At 38.8% G+C, this 19,240-nt stretch overlaps 1 protein-coding gene across 4 annotated transcripts; it reads left to right on the plus strand.

Moving 5' to 3' along the window:
* The first annotated feature begins 8,240 nt into the window (after positions 1 to 8,240).
* Positions 8,241 to 18,623, plus strand: LOC120561470. Of its 4 annotated transcripts, none has more exons than XM_039804627.1 (6): positions 8,241 to 8,326; positions 9,600 to 9,647; positions 13,275 to 14,284; positions 14,450 to 14,605; positions 14,851 to 14,943; positions 17,587 to 18,623. In XM_039804627.1, exons 3-6 carry the CDS (start codon positions 13,295 to 13,297, stop codon positions 17,893 to 17,895), a joined length of 1,548 nt encoding a protein of 515 aa, XP_039660561.1. In that variant the 5' UTR covers positions 8,241 to 8,326; positions 9,600 to 9,647; positions 13,275 to 13,294; the 3' UTR covers positions 17,896 to 18,623. The 4 variants fall into 4 exon arrangements, with proteins under 4 accessions (XP_039660561.1, XP_039660564.1, XP_039660563.1 ...); XM_039804630.1 differs by lacking the exon at positions 8,241 to 8,326 and adding an exon at positions 8,667 to 8,887; XM_039804629.1 differs by lacking the exons at positions 8,241 to 8,326; positions 9,600 to 9,647 and adding an exon at positions 12,163 to 12,986.
* Positions 18,624 to 19,240: the final 617 nt, after the last annotated feature.

A 19,240-nucleotide genomic window follows, 5' to 3' on the forward strand; every position in this document is an offset into this window, starting at 1 on the left:
GTTCTGGTAGCCTAATGAATCATACCGCTACTATTTGCTTGAACGGTTAGCCTGCTCTCAACTCTCAACTTTTTTTTATTTTTTTTTTATAGTTGTTATCTAATGACTTAGTCTAATTGTAATACTAAAATCATGCTTTTTTCATTGATTTCTTTTGAGGACAGCTGACCGATTGTGTGGCTGGAACCGCTCTCTGCAACCACAGTGTTGCACTACTGTATCAGACCACAAAGTACTCTACGTAGCAGCAGCGATGGCATAAACCACGAAGACTGGTAAGTACTTAAGAACTTAGGCTAATCACAAATTATCAATTTCATTCATTTATTTTTGAAATTGGATATAGACTCTACCCACCTTGTTTAAAAAGCACAATGAAGACAAAACAAGTGCATCATTACCACAGCTAGCTATGGAAGCTCTGCCAATCGCATTAAGAGGGGATTGGAGAAACTTGTGAAGCCTGTCTGGTGTATTATAGTGTGGTTAGTTTGTGATGGTATGTTATGGTGGCTAACCAACTTCTGTCCTTAAGTTTAGTTTGTTTGTTTATTTGTTTGTTTACTTGATAGGGTGTGAAACCAGGCAGAGTTGGTAACATGGTCTTCATCTCAACAAAACCCAAGTCAAGAGAGTACACAGCTACTGATGGTCTAAGGTAATATTTACTGTCAAGTAATAATAATGCATCATTGTCAGATTCTTTTTGTGTTGAGAGTTATTGTTTCTTTTTTTCTAATTATGACATAACTGTTTTCAAAGGAGCAAGCGCTACAAAGCATTGCAGGGGGACTTGCCAGACCCAGATGTCCTGAAGGTCGACGAGGCATACCAGGACTTCACAGCAGACCTTGCTAATTACCACACTCTCCATAAGTAGTGATGTCCCCCTCGTCGATTCAGCCTTTGGGACTGTTCAAGAAGGCAGCCCTATTTCATACCAGCACCCAGTGCCAGTGAGTAAGGTAATCATCCACCACCCAGACGCACCCGCTCCACCACCCCTGCCATTAGATAGTCACTCACCAACAACACCTAAATGTAATGTCGCTTAAAATCACTTTCAACATGGCAAGATTCACGAGGGAATAGAGTGGCAGCGCAGAGTGGCCTAGCCTGAGGAAGATGAGGCTCACGTCCTCCAGGTTCCGGGAGGTGTGCCATGTCCGAGGTCACAGCTCTGAAGAGAACCTTGCAGAATGCATCTGCAAAGGTGGAGTTCAGACAGCCTTGATGAAGAGGGGCCTGGCACTGGAGCCAGTAGCTATTCAGGAATATGCCCACATTAAAAACGTCAACTACTGGCCATCAGGATTTGTCATCCATCCAGATGCTCCCTGGCTCAGATCCTTTCCTGATGGTGTCATTTTTGATCCGACGGAGGCACCACCATTCGGGCTGGTGGAGGTGAAGTGCCCCAACGTGAAGAGCTATGTGGACTGTGGGTACCTGCACATGCGGAGTGGCGCATTGCGCCTGAAGCCAGGCCACAGCTAGTGCAAGGCCAACTGCTTATCACCGGAATGCAATGGTGCGATTTTGTGGGTTTTGCAGAGGAGGACCTTCTTGTACAAAGAATTTATAAGGATGCGGAGGTCGCTAGGGTTATAAGGGAGAGGGCAGGATTATTTCTTTTTCTATCATTACTTGATCTGATCTTGTAAAAATCAATGGTTCATTCAATTAGTTCTGTTTCAATCAGTTGATAAATGTTCTTGTTCTGGTTTTATTGTTCATCTTTACAAATCTATACAAAGCCTGATTCCGCAGCATTCCAACTATTGTTATCCTGTTCTTTTATTCCCTCTTCCATACGTTTTTTGGTCGTGTCTAACTTCTGCATACGTTCAGTACAAAAACCATTCAACTATCAAAATCTTTAGCTCTTTCAGCAGATGATGGGACTTCTTCAACTTTTGATCTACTATTCATATATACACTCACCTAAAGGATTATTAGGAACACCCTACTAATACCGTGTTTGACCCCCTTTCGCCTTCAGAACTGCCTTCATTCTTCGTGGCATTGATTCAACAAGGTGCTGGAAGCATTCTTTAGAAATGTTGGCCCATATTGAGAGGATAGCATCTTGCAGTTGATGTAGATCTGTGGGATGCACATCCAGGGCACAAAGCTCCCATTCCACCACATCCCAAAGATGTTATATTGGGTTGAGATCTGGTGACTGTGAGGGCCATTTTAGTACAGTGAACTCATGTTCAAGAAACCAATTTGAAATGATTGGAGCTTTGTGACATGGTGCATTATCCTGCTGGAAGTAGCCATCAGAGGATGGGTACATGGTGGGCATAAAGGGATGGACATGCTCAGAAACAATGCTCAGGTAGGCTGTGGCATTTAATCAATGCCCAATTGGTACTAAGGGGCCTAAAGTGTGCCAAGAAAACATTCCCCACACCATTACACCACCACCACCAGCCTGCACAGTGGTAACAAGGCATGACAGATCCATGTTCTCATTCTGTTTATGCCAAATTCTGACTCTACTATCTGAATGTCTCAACAGAAATCGAGACTCATCAGACCAGGCAACATTTTTACAGTCTTGTCCAATTTTGGTGAGCTTGTTCAAATTGTAGCCCATTTTTCCTATTTTTAGTGGAGATGAGTGGTACCCGGTGGGGTCTTCTGCTGGTGTAGCCCATCCGCCTCAAGGTTGTGCGTGTTGTGGCTTCACAAATGCTTTGCTGCATACCTCGGTTGTAACGAGTGGTTATTTGTGTCAAAGTTGATCTTCTATCAGCTGGAATCAGTTGGCCCATTCTCCTCTGACCTCTAGCATCAACAAGGCATTTTTGCCCCCCAGGACTGCTGCATAGTGGATGTTTTTGCTTTTTCAGACCATTCTTCGTAAACCCTAGAAATGGTTGAGTGTGAAAATCCCACTAACTAAGCAGATTGGGAACTACTCAAACCAGCCCCTCTGGCACCAACAACCATGCCACGCTCAAAGTTGCTTAGATCACCTTTCTTTCCCATTCTGACATTCAGTTTGGATTTCAGGAGATTGTCTAGACCTGGACGACACCCTGCCGTATGATTGATTAGATAATTGCATTAACAAGAAATCTTACAGGTGTTCCTAATAATCTTTAAGGTGAGTGTATATATATTTTTAATATTAAGCTTTTAAACATTTTATTTTAGTTTTTCTCAATTGCTAAAACACAATTTCTGAAACCTTGCTCCAATTTCTGAGAACATTAAACACAAAATCTCATCTTCAAGCACTATTTGCAAAACCTCTGACTCTTCTTGCGAAATTAAACTTTCACCTCAAAACAGTTTTACCTGTGTTCAAAATCAAACACTGCTCAAATCATAAACAAAGTGATCAAAATGATATACACTATCAAGCAGTCAGTAAACAATACACCAAAAAATAGAAAACACATTGTTCAAAACATATAGTTCTGAGGGAGAAGTACATTTTTAATCTCAAAACAAATTAAAAATGTTTTTGTTCTTCCTCCTCCTTGTACCCCTATTTTTACAGTACTGTACCCTGCATCTCACAAACTTGTCTTTTGTCTCTGTGATACTGTAATTCTTGTTCTTTGTTTATTAACCTGCAACCAGTAAAAATCTATTCAGCAGTCAGTACTGTTACAGTAAGAAATGGAAAGCACAATGTTCAGGGCCATACAATTTGTTCATTGTACAGTATACAGCCTACAATGCACTGTACTACAGTATACAATACTAAAAGGGACAAAAATCAAAGGAGTAAACATGTGATCAATGTGCTTCTTCTTGTCTTTGTGCTGGGTCAGGCCAGAGCACTTCAACAACTTGTTTGCTCTCTGAACTGGCTTATATTGGTTGTGTCACATCATTTGAAACAAGTGAAATCAATTTTGAGTGGTTGTGTTTAGAGATGGTCCGATACCGATACCAGTATCGGTATCGGCTCCGATACTGCCTAAAACGCTGGTATCGGTATTGGGAAGTACTGGAGATTATGCACGGATCCAATACCATGTAATAAAGCCCTAAAGAAAATCTACGTTAAAGTAGTTTATTTATGTTCTTTTTCCGTTATAACTGACTTGACAGACTGGATAATATGAGAAAGTTCTACGGCATTCATTGTTTGTGTTTGTTCATGTTTCACAAAGAGTTTAACCTAAGCCAGACCGACAACAAAGATAGAAATAATATCACATCCATACAGGGATAGTAGTATACAGTTGTTAAAACATAATAAAATATAGGACGCACTGGTATTGGATCAGTACTCGGTATCGGCCGATACGCAAGTTCAGGTATCGGAATCGGTATCGGGAAGCAAAAAATGGTATCGGGCCATCTCTAGTTGTGTTCAATCAATGACATGTGTTCTCTATGTGTATTTGATTGTTGCCACTTGTGTTTACCAGTATGGATGACGTGCATTAGAGTGCGGAATGTGTTTTGAGAATGAGAATGTGTAGAGTTTTGCTGAAAAGTCTAAGGCCGATTACACACTGGATGTGTTGCGCAACCATGTCAGCGGCATGGCGTGTCCGTTTATATTTCAGCTCCCATGTTAACAGGTTAGAGCTTACACACTGCCTGCGTGACACGCGTGCCGAAAACGCGTGCCTGCTAGAAATAGAACCAATTTTCTAATATTGCACCTGTCAATACAGAACGAAATATTCTGTAGCCTATTTTGCGGTCAATATTGCCGACGTTGTCTTTGCTATAATCAAATCAGTATATATTTACGTTTAACATGGTATTTCATTTTATCAATGGGAAACATACATGTGTCCAGATAAGGCTAGCAGCAGCAGCACCGTTTCTGGTGTGTAAAGACAAAGAAAAATCCACGCAGCCACCACGCAGCTGACACGCAACAGAAACGCCACGCTCACGCCACGCAGGCAGTGTGTAACCGGCCTAAGTGAGATCTGCAAATTGTGTTTTACCATGTGAAATGGTTTAAGGTATTGACAACAGAATGCACAATTAGCTAAATGAGTTCAGGCAACTGAGAACTTTGTTCAGCCAATGGGTTTTAGTGTTTTAGCAATTGAGAAAAACTGTAACATTAAAGTCAATGAGAGCAAACTTCAAATCCTTCAAATCCTATTCTGCTTTAAAATGTATCTCCTACATTCTTTAACCTACAGACGTGATTCAAACTTTAAACCATTCACGAAAAATTCTGCTATTCAGGGTCTACTATGTGTTTTGTGAAATCACTGTTTAAGTTTAGTGTTCGTTCAGATTCATGTTCAGGATTTTTCTGCGTTTATAATGGGTTTGAGTTAGAGTGGATGAAGTCATCCCCAGAGCACAGAGCCTTAAAAAATTATCTTTGTCCCTTCTCTATAAATTGATCTCACACCCACAGTTTTTACTTGTCTCTCCTTATGCACCTCTCCACATGCACTCTCAGACGTGCAATTGACTGTGTTTGTCTGACATCCTCTCGATTTGTCGTTTGTTGCTGAGAAAGGCAGGCCGGTACACCTTACAAGGAGCAAGGTTGTCCATAACAAACCCTTTGTCCACCATGATCGCCATACTTGGCTTCAGCAGCTTTACAATCCTGGACGGCTTGAAGATCTCGCGATCACTCATAGAGCCTGCATACGTATGGGCTGCCGTTTGTAAAGCGGCTCACGCTGAAAATAACAGCAACATTTTGTCACATTTAGCTTCAAACAATGTTTAAAAAACTGGTATGAATTTTTTAGGTTCACTTTTTTGCCCATTTACAACAATATTTGTCAACTTAGAGATATTTTAAATAGTTACATCCAAATATTAAATGTTACACCTAAATGTTAAATCTAAATGCTAAATGTAAATGTTAAATCTAAATCTAAATGCCAAATCTAAATGCTAAATCTAAATGTTAAATCTAAATTTAAATCTAAATTTTGAATCTAAATGTTAAATGTTAAATCTAAATGTTTCAAGATGCATTTTGAATTTGCATATTAGTTAAATATTTAGATTTAACATTTAGATTTAGATTTAACATTTAGATTTAGATTTAAATTTAAATTTAACATTTAATATTTAATATTTAATATTTTGATTTAACTATTTAATATATCTCTAAGTTGACAAATATTGTTGTAAATGTGCAAAAAAAGTGACCCTCAAAAATTCATACCGGTTTTTTAAATATTGTTTGAAGCTAAATGTGAACATTTTGCTGTTATTTTCAGCGTGAGCCACTTTACAAACGGCACCCCAGTTCAGACACAAAAGTGACAGCACCGTGGGGTGCCATGCCAATCATGGCCTTGAATGTAGTGTCCAATTTTTAGGTAGAGAAAACCTCACTCTGAAGGAGGAGAGAGGATGGCGTCTGACAGAATATCTCTGTACAATATGGTGGCGAAAAACCAATTTCCAGGTCCACTATGACACCTATAAAGAGAGACTACGCATTTATAACATGGAAATGAGGAATGCAAGGCGGTCCTTTGTCTCTGATATTATTGCTAAAAACAATAATAATTCACGTGCCTTGTTTGCTATTGTTGATAGGTTAAGAAACCCACCAGTGCCAGTAGCATCTGAACTTTCATCCACCAAGGCTTGCAACGATTTCGCCATTCTTCAAAGAAAAAATTAAAAAAATCAGGCAAACAGTCAGTGCATCCATATCAAGTACAGGATATACAGTATGTTGTCACAATGTCCAGACAAAACAAATCCCAATATGACACAATTTCAAATGATTACCTATAAAAAACCTAGAGGACATTATACAACATCTAAAAACCTCCTCCTGTTGCCTCGATATTCTACCGATGGACTTCTTCAAAAATGTTTCAAATTGTTTGGCTTTTGATCTTCTACAGATTGTAAACACGTATCTTCCCACAGGCCCTGAAAACTGCAGTCATCAAGCCAATCTTAAAAAAGAACAATCTAGATACGTCACTAATGGACAACTATAGGCTGATATCAAACCTTCCATTTTTAAGCGAAATTATTGAAAAAGCGTTTTTTCAACAACTCAACCTTTTTCTATCCCTAAACAATATTTTTGATGCTTTCCAATCGGGATTTCGACCTCACCATAGCACAGAGACAGCTCTTGTCAAAGTTTTTAATGACATCCACTTGAACACAAATGGTGGTAAAACTACAGTCTACTAGTATTACTTGATCTCAGTGCTGCATTCGATACAGTTGACCACAACATACTTTTGGATCTGAACTGGGTTGGCCTCTCTGGCTCGGTACTAAAGTACAATCCTATTTAAAGAATAGGAACTACTTTGTGTCCATAGGTAATTATGTTTCTGAGCATGACGTGTGGAGTTCCCCAAGGCTCGGTCCTGGGGCCTCTTCTGTTTAATATCTATATGCTTCCACTGGCCCAGATAATGAAAAACAATAACTGATGACACACAAATCTACATAACGCTGTCAATCCAATACAAAAACTGGCTAGGTGCATTGAACAAACTAATGATTGGATGTGCCACAACTTTTAAATTAAATGAAGGAAAAACTGAGGCGATCATTTTTGGAGCAAAAGAGGAACGATTAAGAACCAGCGCCCAGCTTCAAACAATAATGTTAAAAACAACAGTCTTGTCAGTCAGTCTTGGTGTAATTATGGACTCTGACCTGAATTTTAGCAGCCACATTAAGATAATAACAAAGTCAGCCTTTTACCACATTAAAAATATATCAAGGGTAAAAGGACTTATGTGTCAACAGGATTTGGAAAAGCTTGTCCACGGCTTTATTTTCAGGAGACTAGACTACTGTAACGGTGTCCTTACAGGTCTCCCTAAAAAAATCTGTCGGACAGCTGCAGCTGATTCAGAACGCAGCTGCTCGAGTCTTGGCAAAAAAACAAGGAAAGCGGATCACATCTCTCCAATTCTAAAGTCTCTACACTGGCTTCCTATTCCCCAAAGAATAGATTTCAAAATTCTTCTGCTGGTTTATAAGTTGCTAAATGGTTTAGGGCCAAATTACCATTTGGATCTAAGGTGACTCTAACACCTGCTGCTCTCCCCTACACTGAAAAAGTGAAACCGCTGTGTCATTTATTTAAAGTTAATTTTTATGTTAGTCTTGTTGAAAATCATGGTTTCTAGGATAAACCTGTTTATTTCCGTTTGCATAAAAGCAGATAACACTCCCCATAGAAAAAATTAAAAGCAACAATTGTACTTAAATTCTATTTTCACTTTAAACCAGAGGTTTTCATGTCACGTGATGTACGTAACGACGTAACCCCACGACCTTGCATCGTTCTGAATTTTGCTGTTGTCCGCCATTACCTCGCTTCGATGAAGACGTCGTTTGGTTTTTCAAGGAAACTCGTTTAAACAAGGTAAGCAGTCTTATTGTGTTGTTTTAATGTTAGCGTTTGTTTTCCATGCTCATTTAAAGTTTGTGGAATGAAGGGCAACTACTTTACAACTGCTTTTGTAATTTGCGCACATGTTAAGCTAACGGTAGCTAGCTAGGTAACATTAGCTAGCTAAACTAAGTTATTTGCATTCTTTTCACATGCACAGGGAGATTCGTTTGTTGTCTCTGTGTTTAAAAGTAATGGTGGTATGATAACGCCGATATTTAAATCATGCTTAAAAATTAGGAGAGGGCTTGTTCTGGTCTCTAGACGGTTTTTGCCGAGGGCGGGGAGGTGCACCTCGCGACGCGAACACCGCGGCTACCATAAATTAAGCTGTATGTGGAAGATCGTTCCCCCGTCAACATGTTTCCCCTAACAATACCTGAACTTGAACCACCTTATCGCTAACCACACTGGGGTCGCTACGCATTTAAACAAGAGGGAAGTACTATTCGACGGTGGGAAAGACTGACACAACAGCGGCTCGCACACGCCGTACACACAGAGCTGGCAGCAGAGCAAAGTGAGGCGAAGAAGGTAAAACTCGTCAACGTCGACATTTTGTCGCATTTCACGGCTTAAATGCATGTTACTGTAAGTGGCGTAAACCTTCGGAGTAAAAGACTAAAGAACAAATTACTAAAACGTGTATTTAACAAATAAAAACGTAACGTTAGTTTGACTGTGGTCACGGACGTTTGCCTGCCCGCCTTGTCTTTAATCAACCGCACATATATTTAACGTGCCACAGATCTTGGTCTGTTTGTGCTAATCCGACAGCAATGTAACGTGTCGGCTTCATGTCTGATAAAATGAACCCTGGTCAATTTTCTTTTTAAAGTCGATGGAAAAAAAAAAAACGTCCAGAATTATAAACGGGAGTATTTCAGTTCAATGAGTAACTAGTTTTAGTGATTCATGACACTTAAAGAAGTGCTCTGCACATCACGTCCTGTGCATCTGTTCAGTTTAGCAACAGAGGGATTAATAGGTGACCATTTTCTGTGCCATAGAGACTTTTTAATCCAGATTTACAGTTTTGCTTTGAGGGATATCATAACTTTGGTCCTCTTGCTCTTTCATCATTAGTACTTATTAAAAAGGAATTTGTTTTAATTCTATAATATGTCAGTATACTACCGCCAATATTTCTGATGTAATTGATAGTTTTTAGTGACAATTATGGATAATGCTAATATCCCCATGTAAAACTAAATGTGAAATCTCGCCTTTTTCTTTGTCTTGACAGGTTTGCTGTTTCCTGAAAAGGTCACAATTTTAGCCATTACTGAATTTGGTAAGTCCGGGAATTAAGTGAACATTTGCATGTATGTTTAATTACGAATTAAAAACCCAAAATAGAGATGCAGCTGATAACCTAATATATTTCAACATATACTAATACTAATGTAATATCTATTAGTAATAATGTAATTAAAATTGCTTTAGTTACATTTGTAATGTAGTGACTGGCAGTATGAAAGTGTCTCCTCACATCTCTAGTCAAAACAAATATCACAAAGTTACCCACCTTACAGTAAGTTCATTTGACCAGGCAATAAACTATTAAATAAATAGTAAGTCATTTCATGCAGTTTAAGTAACCTTACAATTGATTTAAATGACTGCAGTAATTGTAAGAACATCAGTTTGTTTTTCATACTGTATAAAGCTATTCACTTATTACAGCTTTTGAATAATTGCAAAGTAGGGACATATGGAGACAAGTAATGATACCTCTACAACTAATGAACTAGTAAAATGAAATATCTTTGCTTTAAAAAGGCGTTGCTTTCCTGCTGAAGTAAATGACAAAAACATAACTGTTTATATAAACTGCACGTAAATGTACCATTCTGCATCATGTAAACTGTATTAAGTGGCAAATTGGTAAAGGTGGGTCTACTTTTCTTTCTTTCCTAGTCTTCTGATGAATGTGGAAATGCAAAGACTGTGGTACATCTGTTTACGCGAAGATCTGAGCTACTTAAACATTATAAGCTTGAACACAGACATTACGGACGTCACCATTCCTATCGCGGCATCTATTTCAACTGTCCATGTACCTGCAAGACTTGGAATGCACTTTTGAGCCACTTGTCAAGATGTCATCAGCAATCCTCACAAACGGAACTTACCACATTTAAATGTCTTTTATGCAGTTGCAATCAACGTTCAAATTTAAAAGACTATTTTCAACATATAGCGCAGCACCTGAACAACAGTGAAACGGTAGTTTGTGTGTTTCAGGGGTGTTCTTATAAAACAAATGTGTATGGCTCGTTCCGAACTCACAGAAGCAGAAATCATAAGGATTGTTCTGAAACTGACCTAAAGCCTGAAGTAGTTGAGAAAAAAGGGTCAAGTGTAAATCTTTCTGCTGAAAGTCATTGTAGCAGTATCCAAATTGATAGTGTTGGTACTGAGCCCTTAGATGAATTAAGTACAGATGACTTGGGTGATTCCAGTTTTGATGTGCAGGATTTAAATGACTTGACATGTAATGTTGAGCTCAAAGTTGCCTCTCTTCTACTAAAGCTAGAACATGTTTATCTTGTTTCTAGTGTGGCTGTTGATGAACTTTTGCAAGAGTTTGACTATTTAATAGGCACTGCTTCTGTCCCTCTTATCCATCAAACCTTAGCTCAGCACTTACAGAATGGTAACTGTCAAGTAGATGAAACTATTCTGCAAGACCTAGCATCTACTCTCTCTAAGTCAAATCCAATCACTGCTTCTTGTAGTGGCCGTGGCCCTCTTTCCACTGCCTGGAAGCGAAAGACTTACTACAAAAAACATTTTAATATTGTAGAATCTGTAGAATTTGTGCTCGACTCACAAAACAAAAAATCATTTCAGTATATTTCTATTCTAAAATCTTTACAGCAGATTCTAAGTTGTGAAACTTTTTTGGACAAAGCAACTAATTTAAAATCTTCATATGAAATTCAATCTGATAAAATTCTGTATAAGTCTTTTTATGATGGTAGTAATTACAGAGAAAATTTGCCGTTGTCAAAGGAGTGTGCTATTTCACTTATTTTATATGTAGATGATTTTGAAATATGTAATCCCCTTGGTACCTCCAGAAAAAAACATAAAATTTGTGGTGTATATTGGGCATTGGGGAACTTGCCTGCTAGTTGTCACTCATCGCTTTCTAATATATATTTAGCTGCACTTATTCATACTGAGGATGTTAAGTGCTATGGATTTGACAGTGTTTTGAAGCCCTTAGTAGATGATCTTATTATATTAGAACAACAAGGACTGTTCATTGCCAAGTTGGGGAAATCTCTGAAAGGCTTTGTTCATTGTGTAGTAGCAGACAATCTCGGAGCCCATGGTATTGCAGGTTTTGTGGAAAGTTTTGCAGGTAAATATGTCTGCAGATTTTGTACAGCAGAAAATGTAGACATTCAAACAACAGAAGTCAAGTCTGGAGCATTTTGTGTAAGAAGCAAGGATATCCATACTGCTCATCTTAAAGTTATTGAAGAAAATTCACTGGCTAGTCATTTTGGTGTTAAAAGGAAGTGTACGCTGTCAGAAAATCTGTCATATTTCTGTGTGACGCAGAGTTTCCCCCCAGATATAGCTCATGATCTGTTTGAAGGAATTATCCCTGCTGAGATTGCTCTTTGTCTTACTGTGTTAATTTCAAAAAAATATTTCACGTTAGCCAATTTAAATGAAGCAATAACAACATTTCCATTTAAGTGGACCGATAAGACAAACCGTCCCCATCTTGTGCCCCTCACCTACGCTGCAAAGACAACAATTGGAGGAATGCACACGAAGTGGAGCCTGTTGAGATTTCTTCCTTTCTTGATCGGGACCAGAGTTCCTTCAAACGAACCAGCCTGGCAAGTCCTCTGTGAATTAAAGGACATTGTAGAACTGGTTGTTGCACCTTTTCACACGGAGGACTCTATTTGTTATCTTGACTTCAAGATATCTGAACACAGGACAGTATTCCAAGAAGTTTTCCCTGATCAAAGAATTCGGCCCAAACATCATTACTTGGAGCATTATCCAGGGTTAATACGCCAGTTCGGACCCCTTGTTGCACTATGGACTATGAGATTTGAAGCAAAACATAGCTTCTTTAAAAGAGTAATTCGTCATACAAACTGTTACAAAAATGTACTGTATTCATTAGCTCAAAGGCACCAATTTCAGACTGCATATAATCTGCACATGTGTAGATTTTTTAAGCCCTCTTTGGAGGTTTCTGATGTTTCAACACTTCCCCTTGATGTTATTAATGAGGACATTGCATTGGCAGTAAAGCAAAGACATCAACACATGGACACTGTGAACCTTGCAAGAAGTGCAACCTATGACGGCTTCAACTACAAGATTGGAATGGTGGTAGCCCATGGGTCGCTGGCTGGACTTCCAGAGTTCTGGGAAATAGTTCATATGATTGTTCTACAGGAGAGACTCATTTTCATTGTCAAAAAATGGGATGCCTGGTACCTGGAACATTACAGAGCTTATGACTTAGTCATATCTACTGCTAGGGAACTAAGTCTTGTTGGGGTGCATGAACTGACAGATCCCTACCCTCTGGCTCACTACATGGTTGATGGACGGCGCCTCATCTCTCTGAAGAGATACATACATGCATAAGGTTGAATATGAATGAGTGTAGGATTGGAAATGTTTGAGAATTCCTTGTTTTGCTTTATTTTGCTGTCCTCTCATAATGTTAAAAAGACAATGCTTTAAGGCCATAGCAGTTTGACTTTTGACAGAAATGTATGGGAATTTCAGAAAGTGTAAATCTTCTCTTTATCACTATAATAGTGATTAGTGGGATTGTTAATCATAAAATTGGTGAGTAGTAATAAGATGAAAGTTATGGACCATACAACTAATACTAATGTTTTTTGTTTTTTTTTCTTCCTGTTTTTACTAGATTCTTTTCAATGGGCTGACATGGCAGTGAAAAGGCCAGCCAAGTTGCGGGTTGTTTTGAATCCTGATGACACCAGGAAGCTAATTCTGCCTGATGGAATTCCAGAGACAATGGAGCAGCTTATGGATGAAGTCCGGAAAGTGTGTGGGTTTAATGGTAATTTCAGACTGCAGTACCAAGACAGAGACTTTGGAGATGCGCTAGTGAACTTGACATCTACTGTTGAACTTGAGGACTTGGCAACTGTCAAGGTCATCCCAATAATTGATGATTGCAGCCAAGGACTTAATCTTACTGTCTGTGATGATTTGTCAACTCAATCAGATGACACAGAGCTCCTTTCCACACCCTCCAGCTCTGTCTCTACAAGAACTCAGATGTGGCCAAGAGAGTTTCCGATACCAACGTTCTCCTATGACACTGAACTGCAGTTAGAGAAGGGGAATGTGGTGTATAGGTCAAACATGACAAGGTTGACACCTAGTTCAAAAACAAAATCTGATATTCTGGAAAAGGTAGCTGAGGAGATATTCAAGTACAAGGCCTACCCAACAGATTCTGACTTCAGTGATGTTGCCGAAGCACTTATCAAGAAGCATCCATGTCTCTCTGAACCTGGTTCATACAACGGTTGTTACGGGTGGAAGCAGCGGTTGAAGACCAAAATGGGCAACTACCGAACTCAGTTGAAGGGCATTGGGTGTTCTGAATTACTTGCAAATTCACTTAAGTCCAAAGCTCCAGAGGATGCATTGCCAGCAAAAAAAGTAAAGAGACCTAAGAGAGGAGAGGCCAACCACATACCTGACATTCCAACTGGAGAGACCCCAGACAAGTTGGAAAAGGAGAGACTGTTACTTCTAAGTGAGGTGATGAAACGAAACAACCGTGCACTGATAAAGGACAAAATGGCCAAGACGTTTTCACTGCGGAGGCATGAAATTGTGGAGAAGGAATTAGGAGTGGAGGAGTTAAAAGTCAGATGGCCCGCATTGTTCTCAATGGATGAGGTATGTAACTTTTTTGTAAATCCATTGCAATAGTTCAGTCCTACAATATTCTTCCCTACCATTAGAAACATGCTAATGAGCCATAATGCATCTTTAGGCCCTAGATGTCAAAAATAAGATCTTACACACCACATCTTGTAATGTGCTATTTTGTTTTTTTTAAAGATCAATGCTGAATTCATGAGGATTACAACTGTTCCTCTTCAACCGCGGTTCCTGGCTTCCTTGGACAAGCACCACAGCAAGCTGATTGATATCATCAGAAACAAGGGAGGAACTGTCAGAGAGAAGACCCGGAACATACTGAGAGTTTTGGATCAGGTATGTATGTATGCTCAGTACATCGAATAAGATTTGCAGAGATTTGTAGAGTTAGAATACACTTTGGAAGATGTGCCATGCTTCTCTTCTGAGTTTGACTGACTTTTTAACTGGTTTACTCAAAGCATTTGTAAATAAAAATTACTGTTTACCAAAGAACCCATGTGCATTGTGTGGCAGTTGCATCTTTAATCAAGTTATAAAACTGAACAGCATAATTTTGTACTGTTTGTGCTTTCACCTAGAGTCTTGAGGTAAATCTAAAGAGGGAGTGCCTGCTGAAGTCTCTTATTGTGTACCTTGGGGAGGATGTGGACAAACTTATCAAGGAATATCTGGTAAGTAGTTATATGCAATAATCACTTTGGACAAGATAAAGAAATATTAAAAGTCATACATGGTCTCAACACTTGTCAACTGTCTTAAAAGTACAAACAAATATATCCTACAAAGAAAAGAAAATTCCTCATAACTTTTGGCAAAATCTTTCCGCCATTATCAACCCTTCGCTAAGTTAAGCCCCTCAAACTAAGACGGGAATTTGCCAGCTGCGAACAGGTGCGACAACTACACAGCTATGCTCCATAGAGTTTCATACAATCTTTTCAGATTTAATTCATTTTCAGGCTGGTTCTGTGGATTTCGGGCTAGTCGTGGTTAAATGTTGTACCTAGATCATGTGTGATATTGATACTTGTTACCTGGCGATGTTTGAAGGACATAATACGTTTATTCCTTTTTCCAAAACCAACATCAACCCCTGTCTGCTAGGTGGCTATCCAGTTTAGCATAGCTAGCCTCCCCCACAACAGCAGGTAGCGCTGTGAGTCAATTTAAATGTAGTGGGAGGTAGAGCTGATTTTGTAAAGATTTCCATGGTAATGTACTGTTTAAAAATTATAACTACTTTTGAGGGTGTTTATCAATAATGAGAAATTATCCAATGTATAGTTTTTGAACGTTAGATGTTAGAAGCAACATTTTTTTTATTTTTAAATGTCTTTCGATATTTGTGTGCAAACTTTTTGGGGGTTTTAAATCCCCAAAAATTCCAAATTTGTTAAAATAAAGCATGTGGCGATAACAGTAATTCCGATAATTTTATTCCTGTTACAGTTTGATTTGAAGTGTCCTTACTGAGTGTTAAAGGTCCGATGACATGGTGCTCTTTGGATGCTTTTATATAGGCCTTAGTGGTCCCCTAATACTGTATCTGAAGTCTCTTTTATATAGACCTTAGTGGTCCCCTATTACTGTATCTGAAGCCTCTTTTATATAGACCTTAGTGGTCCCCTAATACTGTATCTGAAGTCTCTTTTATATAGACCTTAGTGGTCCCCTAATACTGTATCTGAAGTCTCTTTTATATAGACCTTAGTGGTCCCCTAATACTGTATCTGAAGTCTCTTTTATATAGACCTTAGTGGTCCCCTAATACTGTATCTGAAGTCTCTTTCGTGAAATTCAGCCTTGGTGCAGAATTACAGCCACTATAGCCAGTCCCACAATGAGCTTTCCTTAGGATGTGCCATTTCTGTCTGTAGCTATTGAGGAGGACAGAGGGGGGGGGAAGGTGGAGGGTAGGGGTGTGGCCTTGACCAACTGCCACTTTGCTCGTTTGAGAAGCCATGATATGTCTCTCTCTCTCTCCTCATGGGTGGGCCAAATTCTCTGGGTGGGCAAAGGCAAAGAGAGAAGGTAACCTTGCTCCTTATGACCTCATAAGGAGAAGATTCCAGATCGGTCCATCTGAGCTTTCATTTTCTCAAAGGCAGAGCAGGATACCCAGGGCTCGGTTTACACCTATCACCATTTCTAGCCACTGGGGGACCATAGGCAGGCTGGGGGAACGTGACATTTTCATGCCATGGGACCTTTAAGGGCAGAATCAATTCCGCAGAACTGATTGCATCCCTGTTTTCTCAGCATAGATGAGTGTAAAAGATAAAAAAGAGCTGGTAACAGTGTTCTATTATAGTATTGTATCTTTCTTAAACAGTGTATTTCTGTAGAAATCATTTTAATGTCTGCTCACCTCAAACCTGGCATCCTGGTGCATTTAAATTTACTCATTCACCTGAAATTGTCGCGAAAGGCCAATTACTTATTTGTGAGGAAATCCACAGAACAATCTTATACTGTATTTGTTCATTAAGCATGATGTAACGAATTACTATTATGTTGTATATTTGCTTTGATGTTTTGTATTCGCAAAACAAAATGCATTTGTTTATTAATGGGTTTTCTAATTTCAAACCTAATTCCGCCGGGCATGGCTGTGTGGCGTTCTGGCTGTGCTAGCTTCGCTGAAGCTGGTCTTTAGTAAATGCTTGTGATTCCACCAGAAGCGCCGTGTAGCGTTTCACAAGTTGCTGGGCACGGTGCTCCGCTAATATGTGCCATCTCTTTTTTTTGACGGAAGCCTGGGCCTTGCCGCATCAACAGAGCAGATGAGCCGAGCAGGAAATCAGACACAGAAGAGAATCCGGTCAAATAAAAACAAATTGTAGATACAAGATATTGTATAAAATATTTCTCTTCAGAGCAGCAGTAGTGCAGACATAGTAATGAAAGCCTGGACATGCCAAATATTGCATTGTGTAAGGTATCAAGCTGTGGACAGATTCTGAAATTAATGAAAATATGAAAGCACAAGGCAGTTGTGTCTTAACATTATAGTGCAAACCTAAAAGTATGTACCGTTTATGTTTTTGTTATGTTTTGGAGGAAAATAGTAATACTTCTAATGCTTTACTTGTGATGAGTCAAATGTTTGCTATGAGAAAAATATTTGGAGGAGCTGCCATTTACTGTCTGCTGGAATTTGCAAGTCATTACATTTTCAAAAGACCCCCAATGATTTAATTTGTATTTACAAATTTGATTGAAAAAACATTTGCATGGGTATTTATTTATATTGGTGCACCAGACAAAGGTTTAATCAGAATAACTTTTAAAATAAATCTCTTGTCTTTTATCAGGTTGTTCAGAAGGACCAAGGTGAAACAGAGCTCGAGAGGTGTACAATGGCAGTGTTTGTTATAAGGGAGGAGGAGGATCCTCTCCAGCCACCACAGGACGTTGGGGTTGTAATAGAAGGTGTGGAAGTCCTTAACAAGCTGCCATCAGTTACACATGCATGTGCCATGTTATTTGGCCTCATCTACGCTCTAAACTTGAGCTATCCAGGTGAGCTCAAATACACTTTTGATGCGCTGCAGAAAATCTTCATGGAGATTGAACCAAAGACAATGAGACGCAGAGTGTGCAGTCTGAGTGTCAAGCTCTAAATAATGGATTATTCGAAGAAACATTTGGATGCAGCATGTTTTTGTTCTGTGTTCTAGCTTGTATTCAAACACCTAGCAAGAGAATGAAAGGGGTCATTGTTAAATGTAAATAAGAGACACATACTTCAATTGAACAGCCTTACTTTAAGAATTTCTTTTTACAGAATTCTAATTTTTTTGTGGAAACCCATGTCTGGTAACACTGTCAGAGTGTGGTTAGGGTTAAGTGGTTAAGTTGAACAAATTGAGAGATAAAAAATTTGTTCTGTAAACGGTGAATGAAAAAGTAGACTTGCATGGAAAACATCACTGTGTGGTGAGTGTTAATTTCTAAAATGTCTTCTGGTACAAAAGACAAAATGATTGCAATCTGTTTTCAAGTGTCAGAAGCCTTGTTGGGTTTTAGAGAATAGTAAAAGCTAATGTGGACAGTGGTAATATGCAGCTATTATAAGAACATGACTGCTGCTGTTCATAGTTTGCACCCCCAGCATGTGAACTGTATTTTCTCTTTTTTTTGGTCTCTTGTTACATTTGTAATAGTTCAAAATGATGTGACATTCAAACATTATAGTCCTTTTTATAGATGGATTGCCACGTTTTAGCACGGTTAGAAAGTATTTTTACTAGGGTTGGGCATCATTTGGATTTTAACGATTCTGATTCAGATTCTTCCTTTCGATTCTGGTTCTTATCGATTCTCAATTCCGATTCTTTAAGGGTGGAGTTGAAACGGGTCACATGCATATTTCACAAATACGAGGAAAGTTTTATTTTGATTCAAAGGTAGGTTGCAGTTTCACGGGGCTTTTTCAATGTAAAATAAAGCCACACTAGAGCACCGCTTACTGTGCTCCACGGCTGCAACACAACAAGCGTCTGGCCGCTACAGAAACCAAAACTTGCGCATGTTAAATCTGGGACCCATGATCAGATTTGAAACAAAGTCCTCCAAACGATTCCAATAAAGAAACGATTCCGATGGAATCGTAATTTTTTTAAACTATTCCAAGTAGGAATCGGTTCTCGATGCCCAACCCTAATTTTTACACAATACATCTCAAGTTTAAAATGAGATAAACAAACCAGTTTTACATGTTTACATTACAATGTTTTGTAAAGGTTAAGATGTGATTTAAGGTTGCATATGGTTTTTAAAAGAAAAAAACTCTCAAAGACCAACATTTCACTTAACCCTTGTGTTGACCCGTTCTCAAAACGTCTATATCAGAAATATGGCTCTTTTTTTAACCAAATTACCCAAAACTATTTTATAGCATTTGAAACTTTGAGATACACGTCTGTGATTATCCATCAACATAGGTTCCTCTAATATTAGTCAAAA

The sequence above is a fragment of the Perca fluviatilis genome, chromosome 6, assembly GCF_010015445.1.
Source record: "Perca fluviatilis chromosome 6, GENO_Pfluv_1.0, whole genome shotgun sequence".
NCBI lineage: Eukaryota > Metazoa > Chordata > Actinopteri > Perciformes > Percidae > Perca > Perca fluviatilis.

Bases quoted from the DNA above. Each gene is read 5' to 3' on its own strand.
- LOC120561470 (XM_039804626.1), top strand. From the start codon at position 13,208: ATGAAAGTTATGGACCATACAACTAATACTAATGTTTTTTGTTTTTTT. The intron at 14,606-14,850 runs GTATGTATGTAT...GCTTTCACCTAG, and splicing joins TACTGAGAGTTTTGGATCAG to AGTCTTGAGGTAAATCTAAA. The intron at 14,944-17,586 runs GTAAGTAGTTAT...GTCTTTTATCAG, and splicing joins AACTTATCAAGGAATATCTG to GTTGTTCAGAAGGACCAAGG.